Genomic DNA, 17,898 nt, shown 5'->3' on the forward strand with positions numbered 1-17,898 from the left:
TCAATGGATAGGTCTTCAAAAATGATATTGAGGTTTCCAATTATTTTTTTTCTAAACTGAATAGTTTGCGCGAGAGAGACTTCCGAAGTGGTAAAATGTGTCCCCCCCTGTAACTTCTAAAATAAGAGAATGATAAAACAAAAAATATGTGATGTACATTACCATGCAAACTTCCACCGAAAATTGGTTTGAATGAGATCTAGTAAGTAGTTTTTTTTTTGATACGTCATAAATGGTACGGAACCCTTCATGGGCGAGTCCGACTCGCACTTGGCCGCTTTTCACTCTTTGGTACGTTGTTACGCATAAGCATAACCACCGTAGCTGCTATTGGAAAATCAGATAGAACATGGAATCTATTGCGCAAGTAAAGCCCGACCAGAAATATATGATCTTTGACGACCGGTTTGGCCTAGTGGTGCCTACGAAGCTGATGGTCCCGGGTTCAAATCCTGGTAAGGGCATTTATTCGTGTGATGAGCATGGATATTTGTTCCTGAGTCATGGGTGTTTTCTATGTATTTAAGTATTTATAAATATTTATATATTATATATATATCGTTGTCTAGGTACCCTCAACACAAGCCTTATTGAGCTTACTGTGGGACTTAGTCAATTTGTGTAATAATGTCCTATAATATTTATTTATATTTATTGTCAAGAGGGCGCTCTTAATTATTCTCATGTAGGGTGACATTTCAGTTTAGTATGAGAAATTTAGTTCCAATGGAATTCCGCAATATGGCGTGTCATCATATATTACTGAACCCCTAGTGTACATGTATTCGATAGCGTGACGTGACGTACGCGTTTGCGTTAAGTCTCATTTTGTATGGGATTTAAAAACAGCGCGCCAAGCGAGACGTTTTGGAAACTCAAAATCCGATATAAAATGAGACTTAAAGCAAACGCGTACGTCACGTCACGCTATCGAATAAATTTACATTATGGTCAGGCTTTACCCTTACGCGAATACGGTAAACAATTGTATTATTATCGGCGCGTCGGTTTTATTGCATAGATATAACCTTTCCTTCCCTCTGCCCAACACCTTTTAGGTTACTAGCTTTTAGGTTAGTTGAAGAAAAAATCCTGTCGCCAAGTCACCCGCAATCCAGACACGGGACTAAGAATCCTGATATGTCGGGATAAATCCTGACGTATGGCAACCCTGATTGCATTAGATATTTCTGTTGCCAACCAATAACAATTGACATTGGCCATGAAACTTATGAACGTCAATTTTATTGCCAATTTTAATAGTTTCACGCTATTCTGGCGACTAGTCAAGATACTAGGAAAAGCGTGGAAAATTTACGTATCGAAATTATTTTGTTTTTGTATAGCAACGCGCCCGCGTCATTTATGTAAAAGTATTATATTAATACTGAAAACTTTCCAACAGAAAAAAGCCGCATTCTTGGATTACCCAAGACAACACGTCACCCATTTTTCAGATTAGAAATTTTATAGCCTCAAAAGTGGTACCTAACCTTCAAAATTTGGAAATAAGATGCGCAAAATCCCTTCCCATATTTAAAAGCCTTTTAAAATCACATTAAGTACCTCTCGCTGCCTTAACCTGCCTTTTTATGTATATATAAATGTATGTATATTATGTATTTATTATATTTGGTATTTTTATGTGTTTATAAAACTTTATATTTTTATGCGTGATATATGATACTGTTCTAATATCTACGTAATCTCATATTGGCACTACCCGTTCATTGTTGTATGTTATTGTTTCCTGCTACCCAAACGTTGACTGGAAGAGATCGCTTTTTAGCGATAAGACCGCCTGTTGTTACCTAATTGTAATTTGTGTTATCTTTGTATTCTCCTTTTCAATATGTGGTGTACAATAAAGAATATTTATTATTATTATATCTCCTTGGATTTCACGGGCCTATAAATCCCGGTCTTTTGATAGGCTTGCGTGGGGATATAGATCCAACACGTAGAGGCCCTTTGGAGAGCTTTAATGTCATGTAGAACGCCTGCTGAAACCCGTTCACGGGCGCAACAATAGACACCCATGAACCGGTCGCAGCATGCATTGGGACTATTGTAGTAAAAGTGAACAGTATAACGGTCTATGGATTGAAGTTTGGGAGGACAATGAGACTGGGTTATTTCAAAGACGTCCGGACACCTGCCATAACAATGTTTCCACTAGTTATCGAGGCAGGTGGTGACTCGCCGCCCACTAGATGGGCCCCTGAAAATGCCGTCGTGAAGACGACCAGGAGCAACACCGGCGTGAGCGGCTCAGGGGTGTCGAGAGTGTACGCCGCTTTCTACCCAGTGGCTGATAACAGCCACTGTGCCAACTCGCGTCTTATGCAAGTTTTCACTTCCACCCCTGGAGCATTTAGCTCTAACGACTCCTCTCTAACCGGCCAATGAAGGCAAGCCAGAGCTGAGAGTCCTGCGGGTCCCCTTGGGGTCTACTCCGACCGACGAAGACACGTCGGAGACGGAGACCCTGACCGACTCTCCGGAGTACTCGGGTCCGTAGGGTCGTTACTCCCCAACAACTCGCTACAAGCTGCCCTGCCCTTATTATTATTATTATTATTAAATTAAACTATTAAAGTTTAAGACGTGTGCCAAATTACCATTACGCATATGTTGTTATTGGTTGTATGCTTCAAATGTTCGTAATTGGCTGAAGTTTGCATGCCAACACATGAAAAACTCGGACTTTGGACTTCGCGTGAGATTTGTTGAATATTAGACGAGAATTTTGGGATGTTGATGTTTATTTTTATAAATTACTGTGGGTCCAAAGATCACTTTTTATTCGCAATAGAAGTGACTTAAATATACATAGGAATCAATGTAGTTCTTTATTTTTTTGTTGTTATTTTAAGTCAGTGACTTACAGTGAAAGGCAGTCTTTAGGACTTTGTTATGAAGACCGTGGGGTCACACATAAATAAATAAATAAATATTATAGGACATTATTACACAAATTGACTAAGTCCCGCAGTAAGCTCAATAAGGCTTGTGTTGGAGGGTACTTAGACAACGATATATATAATATATAAATATTTATAAATACATAAATACATAGAAAACACCCATGACTCGGGAACAAATATCCATGCTCATCACACGAATAAATGCCCTTACCAGGATTTGAACCCGGGACCATCAGCTTCGTAGGCAGGGTCACTACCCACTAGGCCAAACCGGTCGTCAGATATAATTAGACTTAGATGTAATAACACTAGAAGAAAAAAAAACCGGGCAAGTGCGAGTCGGACTCGCGCATGAAGGGTTCCGTACCATTATTTATAAGAACGGCAAAAAAATTATGTTTGTTGTATGGGAGCCTTAAATATCTATTTTATTCTGTTTTTATTTGTTGTTATAGCGGCAACGGAAATACATCATCTGTGAAAATTTCAACTGTCTAGCTATCACGGTTCATGAGGTACAGCTTGGTGACAGACGGACGGACGGACAGCGAAATCTCAGTAATAGGGTCCGTTTGACCCTTTGGGTACGGAACCCTAAAAAGGAAAGGATTAAACTTTTGTCAGAAGTAATTATAATGCCATACAAGATATGAGCAAAAATCTGAAAAAGGTACCTTCAAGTTTCGTAATGCCTGTACAGCCCGTCCTTAGATATATATTATGTCAATGGTACGGAAGCTCTTATGAGTAGTGAGTAACCAGTAACCACTGACCACTAGTTGTTTTCACCAGATAATATCGATATATTATATCGGAGCGGCCAAACTGTTCATAAATATCTGTACAAAGCCTTTTTTTTCAGGACGGTTAAGTACATTCTGCTTTGAAACTCGACTCTGTTTTTCAGACTCACATAATCTGACCCGAGTCTTTCGTAGACTTGAATATTTTCAGAGAACTCTTTTTTTTGCAAAATTTCGAAATGCATTGTCTTTAAGTAATATTCGTGGACAAATCATACAACACCATATAAATTATTTATTTACTTTTATTTAGGTAAAACCTATAAAAATTATGACGGAGTTTTTATTCGGAGACTCAGTCCTTTATAAATAAATAAATAAATATTATAGGACATTATTACACAAATTGACTGAGTCCCACAGTAAGCTCAATAAGGCTTGTGTTGAGGGTACTTAGACAACGATATATATAATATATAAATATCTATAAATACTTAAATACATAGAAAACACCCATGACTCAGGAACAAATATCCATGCTCATCACACAAATACATGCCCTTACCAGCATTTGAACCCGGGACCATCAGCTTCGTAGGCAGGGTCACTACCCACTAAACCAAACCGGTCGTCAAGTCCTTTTGAGTTGCGCTTAAAAAATAATAAAGGACTCGCTCCAGACTTAAATTACTCAGAAGTTTTTTTAAAAACATTCACTGCCAGCAACCCACCTGGTGGGCGCTCGTGAACTTTGTTCAGATGCCGGACAACGGGCGGGTTGTTTTGTACGCAGCTATAGACCACCGGTTTCTGGGGTAGTGCGCCGTTTTGTCTGGCAGTGAATGTGTTAAGCGCCTAGTCTATTAAAAACGAGTCGAGTTCTTCAAATTCAGACTCAAAAGACTCGAGTTCCTACCAAGGTGTAATAGACGTATCTCGCACTATTTATAGCTTAACAATACATAAATCTGCAATATGTATTTTCTGTTACATAAACACAGGATGTATATAAACAATGACTGTTTGTAAAGCTATTTACTCTGTCTCAAGGTGATCAACGTCGTGTGTCAATATCACTATATCGCTTCTAGACTATACAATGACGATAGCAAACAAGGGCACGGCCCGTGTAAACACAAGCGCGTTGTCTTTGCCATCCCTTCTGACCTATCTAGTCAATGATATTATACCTCCAGACAGGTTATAAGCTTCCGACTTTGAAAATAGAAAGCTTTTATTTCGGTCCAGATATCCATATTACAAACAACAAATAATTAAAATATTTGCATATAAATTAATTAAATAAAAATTATTAATAACTTAAACCAACAAAATTATCAATTAAATTAAATTAAAATTATTACTTAAATTAAAATTTTCAATTGAGTTAAAATTATGAACGAAATTAAAATTATCAATAAAATTAAAATTTACAACTAAATTAAAATTATCAACGTATCAATTAAATTAAAACTATCATTTAAATTAAAATTATCAATTAAATTAAAATTATCAATTAAATTAAGACTATCATTTAAATTAAAATTATCAATTAAATTAAGACTATCATTTAAATTACCACTATCAATTAAATTCATCATCCTCACACCCTAGAACCTAAATGGTCACGCACTGTGCGGTTTAAGAGGAACTTCCTCCCGCGCACGCTCCGGTTGTGGAATGAGCTACCTGCCGAGGTTTTCCCGAGGGTCTACAGTATGAGGTTCTTCAAAAAAGGAGTGTACAGATTTTTAAAGGGTCGGCAACGCGCATGTAACACCTCTGGAGTTGCAGGCGTCCATAGGCTACGGTGCTTGCCATCAGGCGGGCCGTATCCTTGCTTGCCACCGTCGTGGTATAAAAAAAAAAAAAAAAAAAAATTTATAATATTTACCTACTTGTAATAGTGGGCATGTGGCGCGTGAGATTTTGCCCAGTGGCCAAATATCGGGCTGTCGTGGGCCCCTGCGACCGCTTGGTACTGCTTGAAGCATTGAAAATTTACTGTGGCTATAAATTTTGCTTTGACAATCCACCTCTTATCTTAGGTGTATGTGAAGTCCCGCATTGGGCTAGCGTGGGGACTATAGCCCGAGCCCTCTCGCACATGAGAGGAGGCCTGTGCCCAGCAGTGGGACGTATATAGGCTGAATTATTATTATTATATAATCCACCTCTTAGAATTAATCTTGGAACACGTTTTACCGCCATATTGGAGTCAACGGCCGGTAGTCCACGTGCTCCTTGTAAAGTCCAGCTATCACTTTACAAGAGTTGATAAAATCACCGGACACTGTCTTGTACTAACCGTACAATTATAGTCATATTTAAAGCTCGTAATACCTTGATACTGGCGAAATAGCCCCACTGGACTAAAGCCATAAATTTAAAAGAACGAATGAAATATTATATACACCGTGTTTTTATTGATTCCGTTAACTCCGGGGTATGTTTTTTTTTTATATGTAATTTTATTTTCATAAAAAGTAATTAAATGTTGCATATAGCGTTGTTGTAACAGGCATTACATTTAATTCAACCAAACAATTTCAAACGGTGACATATCAATGTCATTTCAAACATCAAGCATCCAAAATAGTAACTGCGTTTAGTAGCAAATGTACACACTAGTAATAAACACTAATCAATATGTAAACAGACCCTAAGGCAACTGTATACGCTCGCAAGGGCCTAATAAGATAAAAATACATTGTTGATTATCTCCGAAATGGAGTTAATTATAATACCGGTGTCTTTGAGAAAGTTACTTAAATTAAGCTCAGGGATGCACCCTTGAAATTAACGGAAATCAAAAAAACACTGTGTATATCAATATTATCAATACCTACATTGATTGAGTAAAAATGCGTAAAATCTTAAGACGCTGTCAATACCTAAAGCGCGCACACTGTCTATTTGTATAAAATATCGGAGTAAATGAGATAGCACTGTCGCATGTTACTGGGCCTGGGCAAGGGAATAATAAGAAAAATATTTAAATAAAAAAAAGTGGATTATTAGTGTAATATTTTACTCAACCACGGTTTAGATATAAATGTTTTGAAATTGTGATTTTAATTGCAGACCCATAAGTCAAAACAATACAGAGATGAACATAAAACCGATTAATTGTGATTTTAAGACCAATCTATGCAATTATTTTCTATCGAGCCGATTTCGTTCAATCATGTATCGAGTACAACCACGGTCTTTGAAATATAATTACTATGAACATATTATATTTTTCTTACTTGACTAAAACAAATAGTCTTTCTTAAAAAACTGTTTAAGTAACATCAATTTCAAGGACATTGGGTGTTGACAGCCTCTTAAGACCGTTTCATGCTTCGAATTTGTCAGGTAAACGAGATGACGCTGTACAGCTCCATACATTTACGACTTGCCCCGTACTGACTATACGGACGGACGAGAGCGGGGTAATGGTAGGCACCTAGGTGGGATTAAGGCTTATTTTTTAGGAATTGAGGCACAGTTTTATGAATTTGAAAAAAAAAGAAAACCAAATCATTTTATAGTGTTTTGTGAGAAAGATTGTAAATTTTCGATAAAAGTGGCAGTAGTAATGAGGATACAACTGAAATAGGGGTGACTTCATGATTTTTTTTCTTCACTTATTTAAATTAAATTAGATTTTCAGAAAAACCATATCATGTCTCATATCTTTTAGATTGTTATATATATTTTTCTGCTCAGATAGTGTCATATTTAATATATAAAAAAAAACCGGACAAGTGCGAGTCGGACTCGCCCACCGAGGGTTCCGTACTTTTTAGTATTTGTTGTTATAGCGGCAACAGAAATAAATCATCTGTGAAAATTTCAACTGTCTATCAGGGTTCACGAGATACAGCCTGGTGACAGACGGCCGGACGGACGGACGGACGGACGGACAGTGGAGTCTTAGTAATAGGGTCCCGTTTTACCGTTTGGGTACGGAACCCTAAAAATGGTTCTGAGTAACTCCGATTTACGGTATTTTGCGGGAGGAGGAGCCTTAATTTTTTTTTTTTCTCTTTATTTTGGCACAAACAGTCATTACAGAAGAGTTACATTTGTCTTATATTACATATAATATTGACAATACAGTGCCGAAAACGTTATAGATTATAGTTATTAATTTTGTTGCAATGGACCTGAACTAACTTAACTATAAGAAGAAGATGAAATTGAAAGAAGGGAAACGTTCAAGGGAAACGCGAGTTAATGCGAGTATATATATTGGCAACATTTGTGTTTCTCGATTAGAGGCTCTTATCACATTCTACGCGTTCCAGACCCATCTTTTCCAATCCGCTGACTTAGAAAATACAACGCTTGAAACTGATTGAAATTACCGAAGCGTTTTAAATGCGTAGGCGTGGGTTTAATATGTAATAAACAATATCTGCCTACACAGCTGCTGCCCTTTCAGGCAATCTTTACGAAATAGGTACAATAAAATAGTAAGGTTGCCTTTTAATATTCGAGAAAATAGCTCAATTCAACAACACTTCAATTCAATTTCAATTCAACAGTTCAATTTTCTCTAGAAGTGCTGGTGGCCTAGCGGTAAGAGCGTGCGACTTGCAATCCGGAGGTCGCGGGTTCAAACCCGGCTCGTACCAATGAGTTTTTCGGAACTTATGTGCGAAATATTATATGATATTTACCAGTCGCTTTTCGGTGAAGGAAAACATCGTGAGGAAACCGGACTAATCCCAACAAGGCCTAGTTTACCCTCTGGGTTGGGAGGTCAGATGGCAGTCGCTTTCGTAAAAACTAGTGCCTACGCCAAATCTTGGGATTAGGTGTCAAGCGGACCCCAGGCTCCCTTGAGCCGTGGCAAAATGCCGGGACAACGCGAGGAAGAAGAAGAAGTTCAATTTTCTCTAGCAGATTTACGTACCAGGCTCGTTCTCAAATTATATGACTGTGGTCAGACTCAACTCGTTCAAACTTTTCATACGTTTGTATGGTTTGACGGAATTTAGACGCAGGCACAATTCTGGATAAAGGCCCACAAAATGTTACTTATATACTTGTTTTTTTTTTTAGATTACTTACTTCACTGGCTCAGTGACTTAAGAGAGCGCCATTATTTTTTAGATGATATGTTTTAATATGTTTTTCGCTTGTTTCAGGTTTAAACGCGTGCGAAAAGAAATCATACATATTCCTTAGAAAGGAGCTACCAGTAAGGTATACATATTTCTTTATACTATCTATTTGATATGATATCTATAAGATATCCGTCTATGTTACATTTTCAAGGGTAACGATGGTTAAGAGTACGCTGCTTTAAGGTCTTAGCACACTATTGCAACTCCACAGCCACTCGACTCAAAATTAAATATTGAAATTAAAGCCTTATCTTGTATGTCCTACAGTACAATGTTAAAATTTAGGTAACTGTCGGGTGGTCTACGCGACGTCCACTCGTCGTCCACTAAGCTGAACCAAAAGTGAGTTGAGTTGGTGTGGAATTGATATAGTGTGCGAAGACCTTTAAGACTCGACTCGGTTTTTAGACTCAATTTTAAAAAGACCCGTCATTTTTCTTTTCTTTTTTACGGAAAATATTACTCAAATCGACCTAGTCCCACAGTAAGCTCCATAAGTCTTTTGTTGTGGGTACTAGACTAGACGATAATATATAAAATATATAATTAAATACACGATGTAAATGGAAGAGATTTAGGGATGAGTTCGCCTTTGGAAATTAATTTTTTTTGTCTGTTTTATGTTAACCTGTTTATGAGCAATAAAGTGACATACATACATACATGTAACACGTGGAACCCGGAAGATTTGAACCACGCACTTCTGAGGTTAAAAAAGGTTTTTTTTTAATGTATTTTGTACATAAATATTTACTGTTATAGTGTATTTGTAAAGCCTAGTTTTTGCAAAGGTTACTAGTCACTTTTTAAATTCTATCAATAACGATATTTAGACAACGCCCACATAATAGCAACTTCGCCATAAAAAGGGCGTTTTGCACTAAGTTACAATAAGTTTTTTTTTTCATTGGTATTGACTGTGAAACTAGGCAAAACCCAGAAAAGTTTATATGACATCTTAGTCTCTAAATGTGATCAAAAATACACTGTTAAAATCTTTCGGTTTCCTCGTGTCATGTTACATCCTGTATAAATACTTATATCTTAAAACATCCATAACTCAAGAACAAATATTTGTGTTAAACACACAAATAAATGCCCTTACCAGGATTCGAACCCGGGACCTCCTGCTTTTCAGAAGAGCAGTTTCGGAATTAATGCCCTTCCCAGGATTTGAACCCGGGACCATCGACTTCGTAGGCCGGGTCACTACCCACTACTCTCACTAGGCCAGACAGGTCGTCAAACCAAATTTAACCGATTTGGCATTTAGAGGTTGCTCTAATCACAGAAAAAAACAATATTTTTCAGTATGTAAATAATAAATAAACGTTATTGTTATGACTACTTTTTCATTCTCATTGTTTTTAAATGTTATCGGCGTGTTTTGAGCGGTATAAATAGTATCTTTCTAGATTAAAGTTATCTTATTTACTAGGTATCTACTACTTGTTATTATGCAAATACAGTTTATTACTCTTTGTTAGTACAGTCAGCTTCAAATACTTTGTAGCAGTCAAAGTGGCCAAATAGTTCGGTACACCATACTATAGTCCGTACTTGTAGGTATTTAAATAAACGTAAACAAACAATTTGTACATTTTCGGGTAGTTATAACATTTATTGGTTTACTAACCAAATACAAAACCGCATGGATCTGTCACAGAACGATCTGCCTTAAACCTACATTATTTGATCGTGTAATGTTCTCATCTACCCTCAACTGGCTTAAGGAGCCATTTGAGGGTAGGTTTTGGTTATGTTTATTTAAATACCTAAAAGTACAGACTATAGTATGGTGTACCGAACTATTTGGCCACTTTGACTGCTACAAAGTATTTGACGCTGACTGTACAAAATTTGGTAACGATAACGATTTAAGGTTAATGGCTGTTAGATAGGTCTAGTATTATATAATCCTGACAAAAGTCCGGACATCACCCTAATAATCCTGACATTTCCTGGGCGGTCATTATATATACCGACCATTGCCACGATATAGTATAAAAGCAAGTGCTATTTTCCCTTATACCAAAACGTTTCGTGAGCTACTAGCTCTTTTACTCGTATGCTGTAGCTATAGTGAATACATAGATAGATAGATAGAATACTCTTTATTGGCACACCTCAGTAAAAATATACAAGAAAAATAAATATACATATAACCTTTCCTTTCCTCTGCTCAACTCCGGTTCATGTTTCTAAAAAACCCCGACACTCGCCAATTTTTTTCTCCGCGAAGGAGAAGTGTGTTTAATTTTCCGTGGATGACAACAGTCAAAGTATACAAGCGTTGCTATAGTAAACAACCAGTAAATACGTATAAGTCTATGATACATGTAGTTTACATATGTTCCAACAAAAGTAGGGTCATGTTATTGAATCATAAAGGTTAAATTATATTATTAAATTATTTGCCTCCTCTACCATAAAAAAAAAACATTACGTATTATGTAATGGCGTTATCACATCACGCGATCAAGTCAGGGTAAATGTTATCTCTCCTATGATTAATACAGAAAACATGTTTATGTTTGCAATATTTGTCGCAATATAATAGACCCTGTGAAATTTTAACTAAGTAGTAGATTTTATAGTTTTTGTTAAGGGTATCCCAAATAAAGCATAAATAATGAAAACAATCGAATGGTTAACTGAGAAATACTATAATGATCATGTTGTAAAAATATACTAAGGTAGAAGTACTAGTGCTCGACGCTGCACTAGTACTCGACATGGGCACTTTATGTCAAAGTGACAAGGATTAAGTTCGAATACAGAAAAATCTTCGTTGTTCAAATTTAACCTATATTTCCATGAAATAAAGTGCCCATGTCGGTGACTAGTGCAGCGTCGAGCACTAGTACTTCTACCTTACTATCATCTTGAAGGTTTAAACCGCAGTAAGCGCGGTCGAATTTCACCTTCCCATACAAACGGACTTTCGTTCTCATTTTAAAACTACGTGTTGGATTGTAATAACATTTTGCATATTACAATGACATGAGGTATATCTATGCCTGTAATTAGTTTATATAGCTTCAGCTAGCAGGAAATAGAGCGAAAACAAATTTTGTATGAAAACCTAAATTTTGTGAATGTCATCTCGCTTTGTGTGGTAGTGCATAGGGCACAGCACAGCGGATGTCATTCCAGATCTAGAGCAGAGCCCAACTGGGGAAGTAACTCCAGCTTACAGAAAACCGCAGCCATATAACACTAGACCCTACTCATAGTGTTGTGTTCCTGCCGGTAAGGTTGCCCGAGCTCAACGAGGGTGCGGAGTGTTAGGGTCGGCAACGCGCACGTAACTCCTTTGGAGTTGCAGGCGTCCATGGACTACAGAGACTGCTTACCATCAGGCGGGCCGTATTCTTGTTTATCACAGACGTAGTATAAAAACTGGCATTGGGCATAGAGATTATCATTAGACACAAAAGTTATAACAGCTGTAGTTACTATAGGGACCGTGCTGAACTGTAGGAGGCAGCACAGGAGCCGTCAGATTTTTGGCGCGAGGCGTAAATGTGATGTGTACTGTTCCGATGTAGCCCACAAGATGGCAGAACCTACTATGCACAAGAAAATACGTGACGTGTGAATGTACATGTTTATTGTTCCGATTCAGGCCACAAGATGGCAGATCCTTCAACGCGCACGGTCCCTATTAATGAATACGCCCTCTAACCGGTTATTCTAATTACGAATGATTGTTTATTTAGCACGTAATGCGGTGCATCCTTTTTAATTATTCATGAAGTATTAATAGGCCAGATGGGTGGGAAATTTTGTAGAAAAAAATGTTCATGAGGATTTTTTCGCTTGTTTGACATTTATTTTTAAAATTGAGTAAGTGCTTCTGGCCATTTTCCGCAAGTCGACAACCATTGTGCCTATTTTGCGTGAAACGAGGTAGCGCTACTCTAACCACCCCAGCTCCTCCACGAAGCCTAGCAATGTTTTCAGGTTGCTAACTGCCTCTCCTAGTGTGCACGGAGTCCCTAGGTATTTGTTCCTGTATACTTCTACCTGTTTGCAGTCTAGGAGAATGTGTTTTGTGCTCACTGAGTGGAAGCATGGGCGAAATGAAAATGAGTGCCGCGGATCGTGGATATCATCCGGTTTTTGAATTTAAATTTTTTGTATGTTAGAAAAGAAAAATAAAAAAACCCAAGTACGAGTCGGACTCGCGCACGAAGGGTTCCGTACCATTATCTATAAAAACGTCAAAAAAATTACGTTTGTTGTATGGGAGGCCCCTTAAATATTTATTTTATTCTGTTTTTTAGTATTTGCTGTTATAAATAAATAAAATTGTTTATTTCGGACCATAATCCATTGGTTAGTACCTTCTTAAAAATCTATGTTAGTCTTATGAATAAATATATATCTACAGGAAACTTAACCTAGTAGGTATTGGGAGCGATAAATAGTCTTATCCTATTTGTCCCTCCCAATAAGCACATAAACCCAGTATTTTGTGAGCGGGCAGTCGAGGCGATCGGCCAACGTCCTGTCCTGTTATACCGGCACCAAAAATACATCATCTGTGAAAATTTCAACTGCCTAGCTATCACGCTTTGTGAGATACAGCCTGGTGACAGACGAACGGACTGACAGCGGAGTCTTAGTAATAGGGTCCCGTTTTACCCTTTGGCTACGGAACACTAAAAATAAATGTGTTCGATCAAACATGACATTGCTATTTTTAGAAGCGATGTTCATATTTTTAGCTTTTAGTGCGGAATTTGTTACAAATTCTGAAGATGCATTTTAGACCTATGTTCGTGATTTTTTGTATCGAACGTAAGTCAAAAAATCACGGTCGAAACGATGATTTTTTGGAGAGAGGCCTCAAGATTACAAGACAATTTTTCAAAAACTCCGCTCTCTGAACTTACTGCACCTTTAAGCAGGCCAGACACCGAATTGAACAGAACAAAGTCAAGCAGTGTCATTATTCGGGTCTTATGTCTTTAGGGTCGGCAACGCGCATGTAACACCTCTGGAGTTGCAGGCGTCCATATGCTACGATGACTGCTTACCATCAGGCGGGCCGTATGCTTGTTTGCCACCGTCGTGGTATTAAAAAAACTAAATGTCAAAATTCATAGAAAGACATGAACGACAATGCAGATTTTTGTAGACTACTCTACAGGGATGCCCTCTCTTCCTGTTCCCTTCGACATTCCCTTCTGTGATGTTTTTGAGGAATGTATCGTGTTGTAACAGGTATCCCAACATGTTCCCTGTTCTATTTTATTTTTTTATAAAAATTGATAAAATTAACATAAATCGTTCAAACTGACCACCGACTGACCTAAATCTCTTCCTTTCCAGACTGGCGAACATAATGAAAGAGATAGCGCTACTGCCCGAAAACCTTCTTCGGATGCCTTCAGTCGGCCTCGTGAACCAGTGGTACGAGCGCTCCTTCGCCGAGATCATACGGTTTGAGAAGATGGATCCAGAGCAGAAGGTGCTTAGCGAGTGAGTATATACCTCAAGGGTTCACCCTTCATCCTTGTGGGAACATAGTTTACAGCAGGCAACCGCTACCAACTTTTAGTATTGTTCAGAACGCAGCTTATTGACATCACGGAGGACGGCCGATGACTTCCGAAATTTTAAGTTCGGCATCGATCGTCCCCGTATATAACGTCCGCCGACAGCAGCCAACGGCAATCCTCTAAAAGATACTAGAGCGACAGGTTGTACTGTAGTTTGATCCTTATTTATAATAAAAATAAATCCATGTACAAAAGTTTCAATAAGAGAATCCGCTTAGGCATCCCTGCTCTATCTAAATAGGAGCCTAGGCCTCAATAAGTATGTTGTTGGGCATGATATTGGGACCTCAAAACTGTGTTGAGATAGTGGCGCAGGTCACCGTTAAGATGGAAGTACACTCAGTTCTTGAAGGTTTGAAGATTGTATCGGTCCGGAAATATCGCAGGGCGACAGTCCATTACACAGTTTAGCTGTGCGAGGCAGGAAGTTTCTGGAGAAACGTACAGTAGACGCACAGATTAATCCTTAAAGAAATCGCGTTCTAATAAATACTTTTTCATTTTTAGATTCTGCGAGAGACTAGTCCACATCCGTAACCGGCATGCGGACGTTGTCCAGACCATGGCGCAAGGAGTCCTAGAGCTGAAGGAATCACATGAAGTTGACTGTGGAGTGGAACACTCCATACAATACTTCCTCGACCGGTTCTATATGAGCCGCATCTCTATCAGGATGCTGATCAACCAACACAGTGAGTACATCAGATAGCCACGTGTCTCTGTCTAACATGACTCTTACTTTCTCCCTCTACCTCGCTGAATCCATCAGACCATGGCGCAAGGAGTCCTAGAGCTGAAGAAATCACATGAAGTTGACTGTGGGGTGGAGCACTCCATACAATACTTCCTCGACCGGTTTTATATGAGTCGCATCTCGATCAGGATCCAGATCAAACAACAAAGTGAGTATATCAGATACCCACGTGTCTCTGTCTAACATGACTCGTGCTCTCTTCCTCTAACTCGCTGCATCATCAAATCATGGCGCAAGGAGTCCTAGAGCTTAAGGAGACCCACGAGGCGGACTGCGGGGTGGAGCACTCCATACAATACCTCCTGGACCGGTTCTATATGAGCCGCATCTCTATCAGGATGCTCATCAATCAACACAATAAGAGAACACACAGACAGAGAAGGGTTGTCTGGAAGAGATCGCTTTTTAGTTCCCTGTTGCTACCTAGTCTTACACTTGTATTTTGACTTTATGGTGCAGAATAATAATAGATTTTTAACCAAGGGATGAAAGGCACCCCTTTCCGAGACTGAAATGGTGCCTTTCACTAGAGTTACACACTCTACTTTTCGCTCCCGCCGGGGACAGGTGGGAATGAATCATTCCAATTCAGGGGCGGGCACAGATGGCAATACACCCTATACATGGACTTCTATAATAAGGTGAAACAGACGGCTAACAAACGGCCAGGCTGGTATACTTTAGTTACATCCACTGTATTATGTCATACGGAATTCTCTTGTGGGGAAAAACGGCAGACATTGTGAGGCTATATTGGTGCTGTAACGAGCTGTACGTTCCATTTATGAACTGGGCGCTCGAGTATCCCTAAAAAAAATTTAAATGAGGCAAACATTCTTACCGTTGCATCTCAATTACATTGTAAATGTGCACTGTACAACCTACTTTTGAAAAGAAAATCGTTCATTCACCAAAAGACTTAGGTACTTGCGTACGAAATTTCAAACAGGAATTTTCTCTTTCCAGCAATCCTCTTCGGCGAACAACCAGTAGGCGCTAAACAGGCGTCGGTCAACGGCATGGGAAATGGGGGCAGACATATCGGGTGCATCGACCCCGCGTGCGACGTCGCGGGCGTCGTGCGGGACGCGTACGAGAACGCGAGGTTCCTCTGCGACAGGTACTACCTGGCGTCGCCGGAGCTGGTGCTGCTGCAGTGCGGAGGTAGGTACTTGCAGAGAACTAGTACTTGTGTTAATTGTTGTAATTAAACTGCCGAGCCGACCCCAGGCTCCCAATGTGACCTTTATAAAATGCCAATATAAAATATGATAGTTTTTTTCCGGAATTTGTTAATAAATTCCTGCCTCGCACAGCTAAACTGTGGAATGAACTGTCGCCTGCGGTATTTCCGGACCGTTCAAACGTTCAAGAAGAGAGCGTACTCCCATCTTAAATGCCGGTAACGCACTTACAACCCCCTCTGTTATTGCGGGTGTCCATGGGCGACGGTAATCGCTTATCATCAGGCGATTCGTCTGTTAGTTTGCCTCCTACATCATAAAAAATAAAACAGAACTAGTATCAAACTTGTATTAACCTTGTGATATATGTGTGGTGGTTAAAAAGGGTTCATTCATTAACCCACATAAAAATCACACACACACACACACAAATTTCGAGGTTTTTTGACTCCTCCCCCGTCCTTGTCACACTTGGTCACATTTGGCACCCCTGGTGTGACGTCACTTATTTAGTAATTCTGTTTTCAACGAAATCGGAAATCGAATTAGGTATTATTGATATATTATCAAAATATTTTTGATAAAAGTGAATTTTATAACACAAAACCGTTTAGGAAAGAAAATTAAACGAATAAAGATGATTAGCGTTTCAAAAAACTCGTTATTTATGAGCACAGCGAATAAAAAAACTGGGTTACTGATGAAATTAAAGTGACGTCACAAAGTTTGTCACTCCCCCCTCCCCCTTGTCACAACATGTCACATTTTATTGACCCCCTCCCTCCCCCTAAACATGTGATGTAATTAATGGATGACCCCAAACCGTAAGTTCAAACGTCCGCAGGCCAACCGAGCAAATAGAGCGAGAGGTAGAGGGCAAAAAATATCGTTCTCTAAGAAAGTGCAAAAAGATGAATAAAAATCGGTCAGGATTCTTATCTTATCTTATGTGGAGACTGCTTACCATCAGGCAGGCCGTATGCTTGTTTGCCACCGACGTAGTATAAAAAAAAATCATACACAGACAAGACAAGCAGCAATAAGTTATAAAAACGCCATAAGAGTTTTTAAACCTTATTGTTATCATGGTTTCAGTAGGCAAATTTTCTGCAGATGACCGAAACCGGTTAAAAAATAACCGGTTTCCAAATCTTCACAGACATCTCTTAATTTTTTGTTGCAGTTCCCAGCGAGCGCCCAATGCCCGTGGTGTACGTGCCGTCCCATCTCTACCACATGCTCTTCGAGCTGTTCAAGAATGCCATGAGGGCCACCATGGAGAGTCACGAGAGCTGTCCGCCGCCTATCACTGTCAACATTGTTCCTGGGAAAGAAGATGTTTCTGTTAAGGTTAGTACCTCCAAACTTTTTAAATTGACCCATAGAGGATGTGGAGGACCAAACTCATCACTCATGACCATCGTCATAAGAAGATTAGTGGCACGTAGTCGATCCAGCAGTGTCTTTTTTTTATTCATCGTGTTTAAGGATCTTCACACGGTATAGCCCGATCTTAGTTGTGGCGTCAACTAGGGGTGTGTTTCTTGTTTGTAAGTTGCATGGTTGTTAAATAAATAAATAAATATTATAGGACATTTTT

The 17,898-nt window shown here is 38.9% G+C and overlaps 1 protein-coding gene across 1 annotated transcript in view; it reads left to right on the forward strand.

Moving 5' to 3' along the window:
• The window catches only part of LOC133532009 (pyruvate dehydrogenase (acetyl-transferring) kinase, mitochondrial), a 61,907-nt gene that overhangs the window by 38,673 nt on the left and 5,336 nt on the right, over positions 1-17,898 (forward strand). The window contains exons 2-6 of the mRNA XM_061870488.1: positions 8,812-8,869; positions 14,131-14,280; positions 14,868-15,052; positions 16,081-16,278; positions 17,482-17,648. Coding sequence (XP_061726472.1) covers positions 8,812-8,869; positions 14,131-14,280; positions 14,868-15,052; positions 16,081-16,278; positions 17,482-17,648 — 758 coding nt within the window. The remainder of the gene's footprint in view (positions 1-8,811; positions 8,870-14,130; positions 14,281-14,867; positions 15,053-16,080; positions 16,279-17,481; positions 17,649-17,898) is intronic.

This window comes from Cydia pomonella, chromosome 26 (assembly GCF_033807575.1).
Source record: "Cydia pomonella isolate Wapato2018A chromosome 26, ilCydPomo1, whole genome shotgun sequence".
NCBI classification, from domain to species: domain Eukaryota; kingdom Metazoa; phylum Arthropoda; class Insecta; order Lepidoptera; family Tortricidae; genus Cydia; species Cydia pomonella.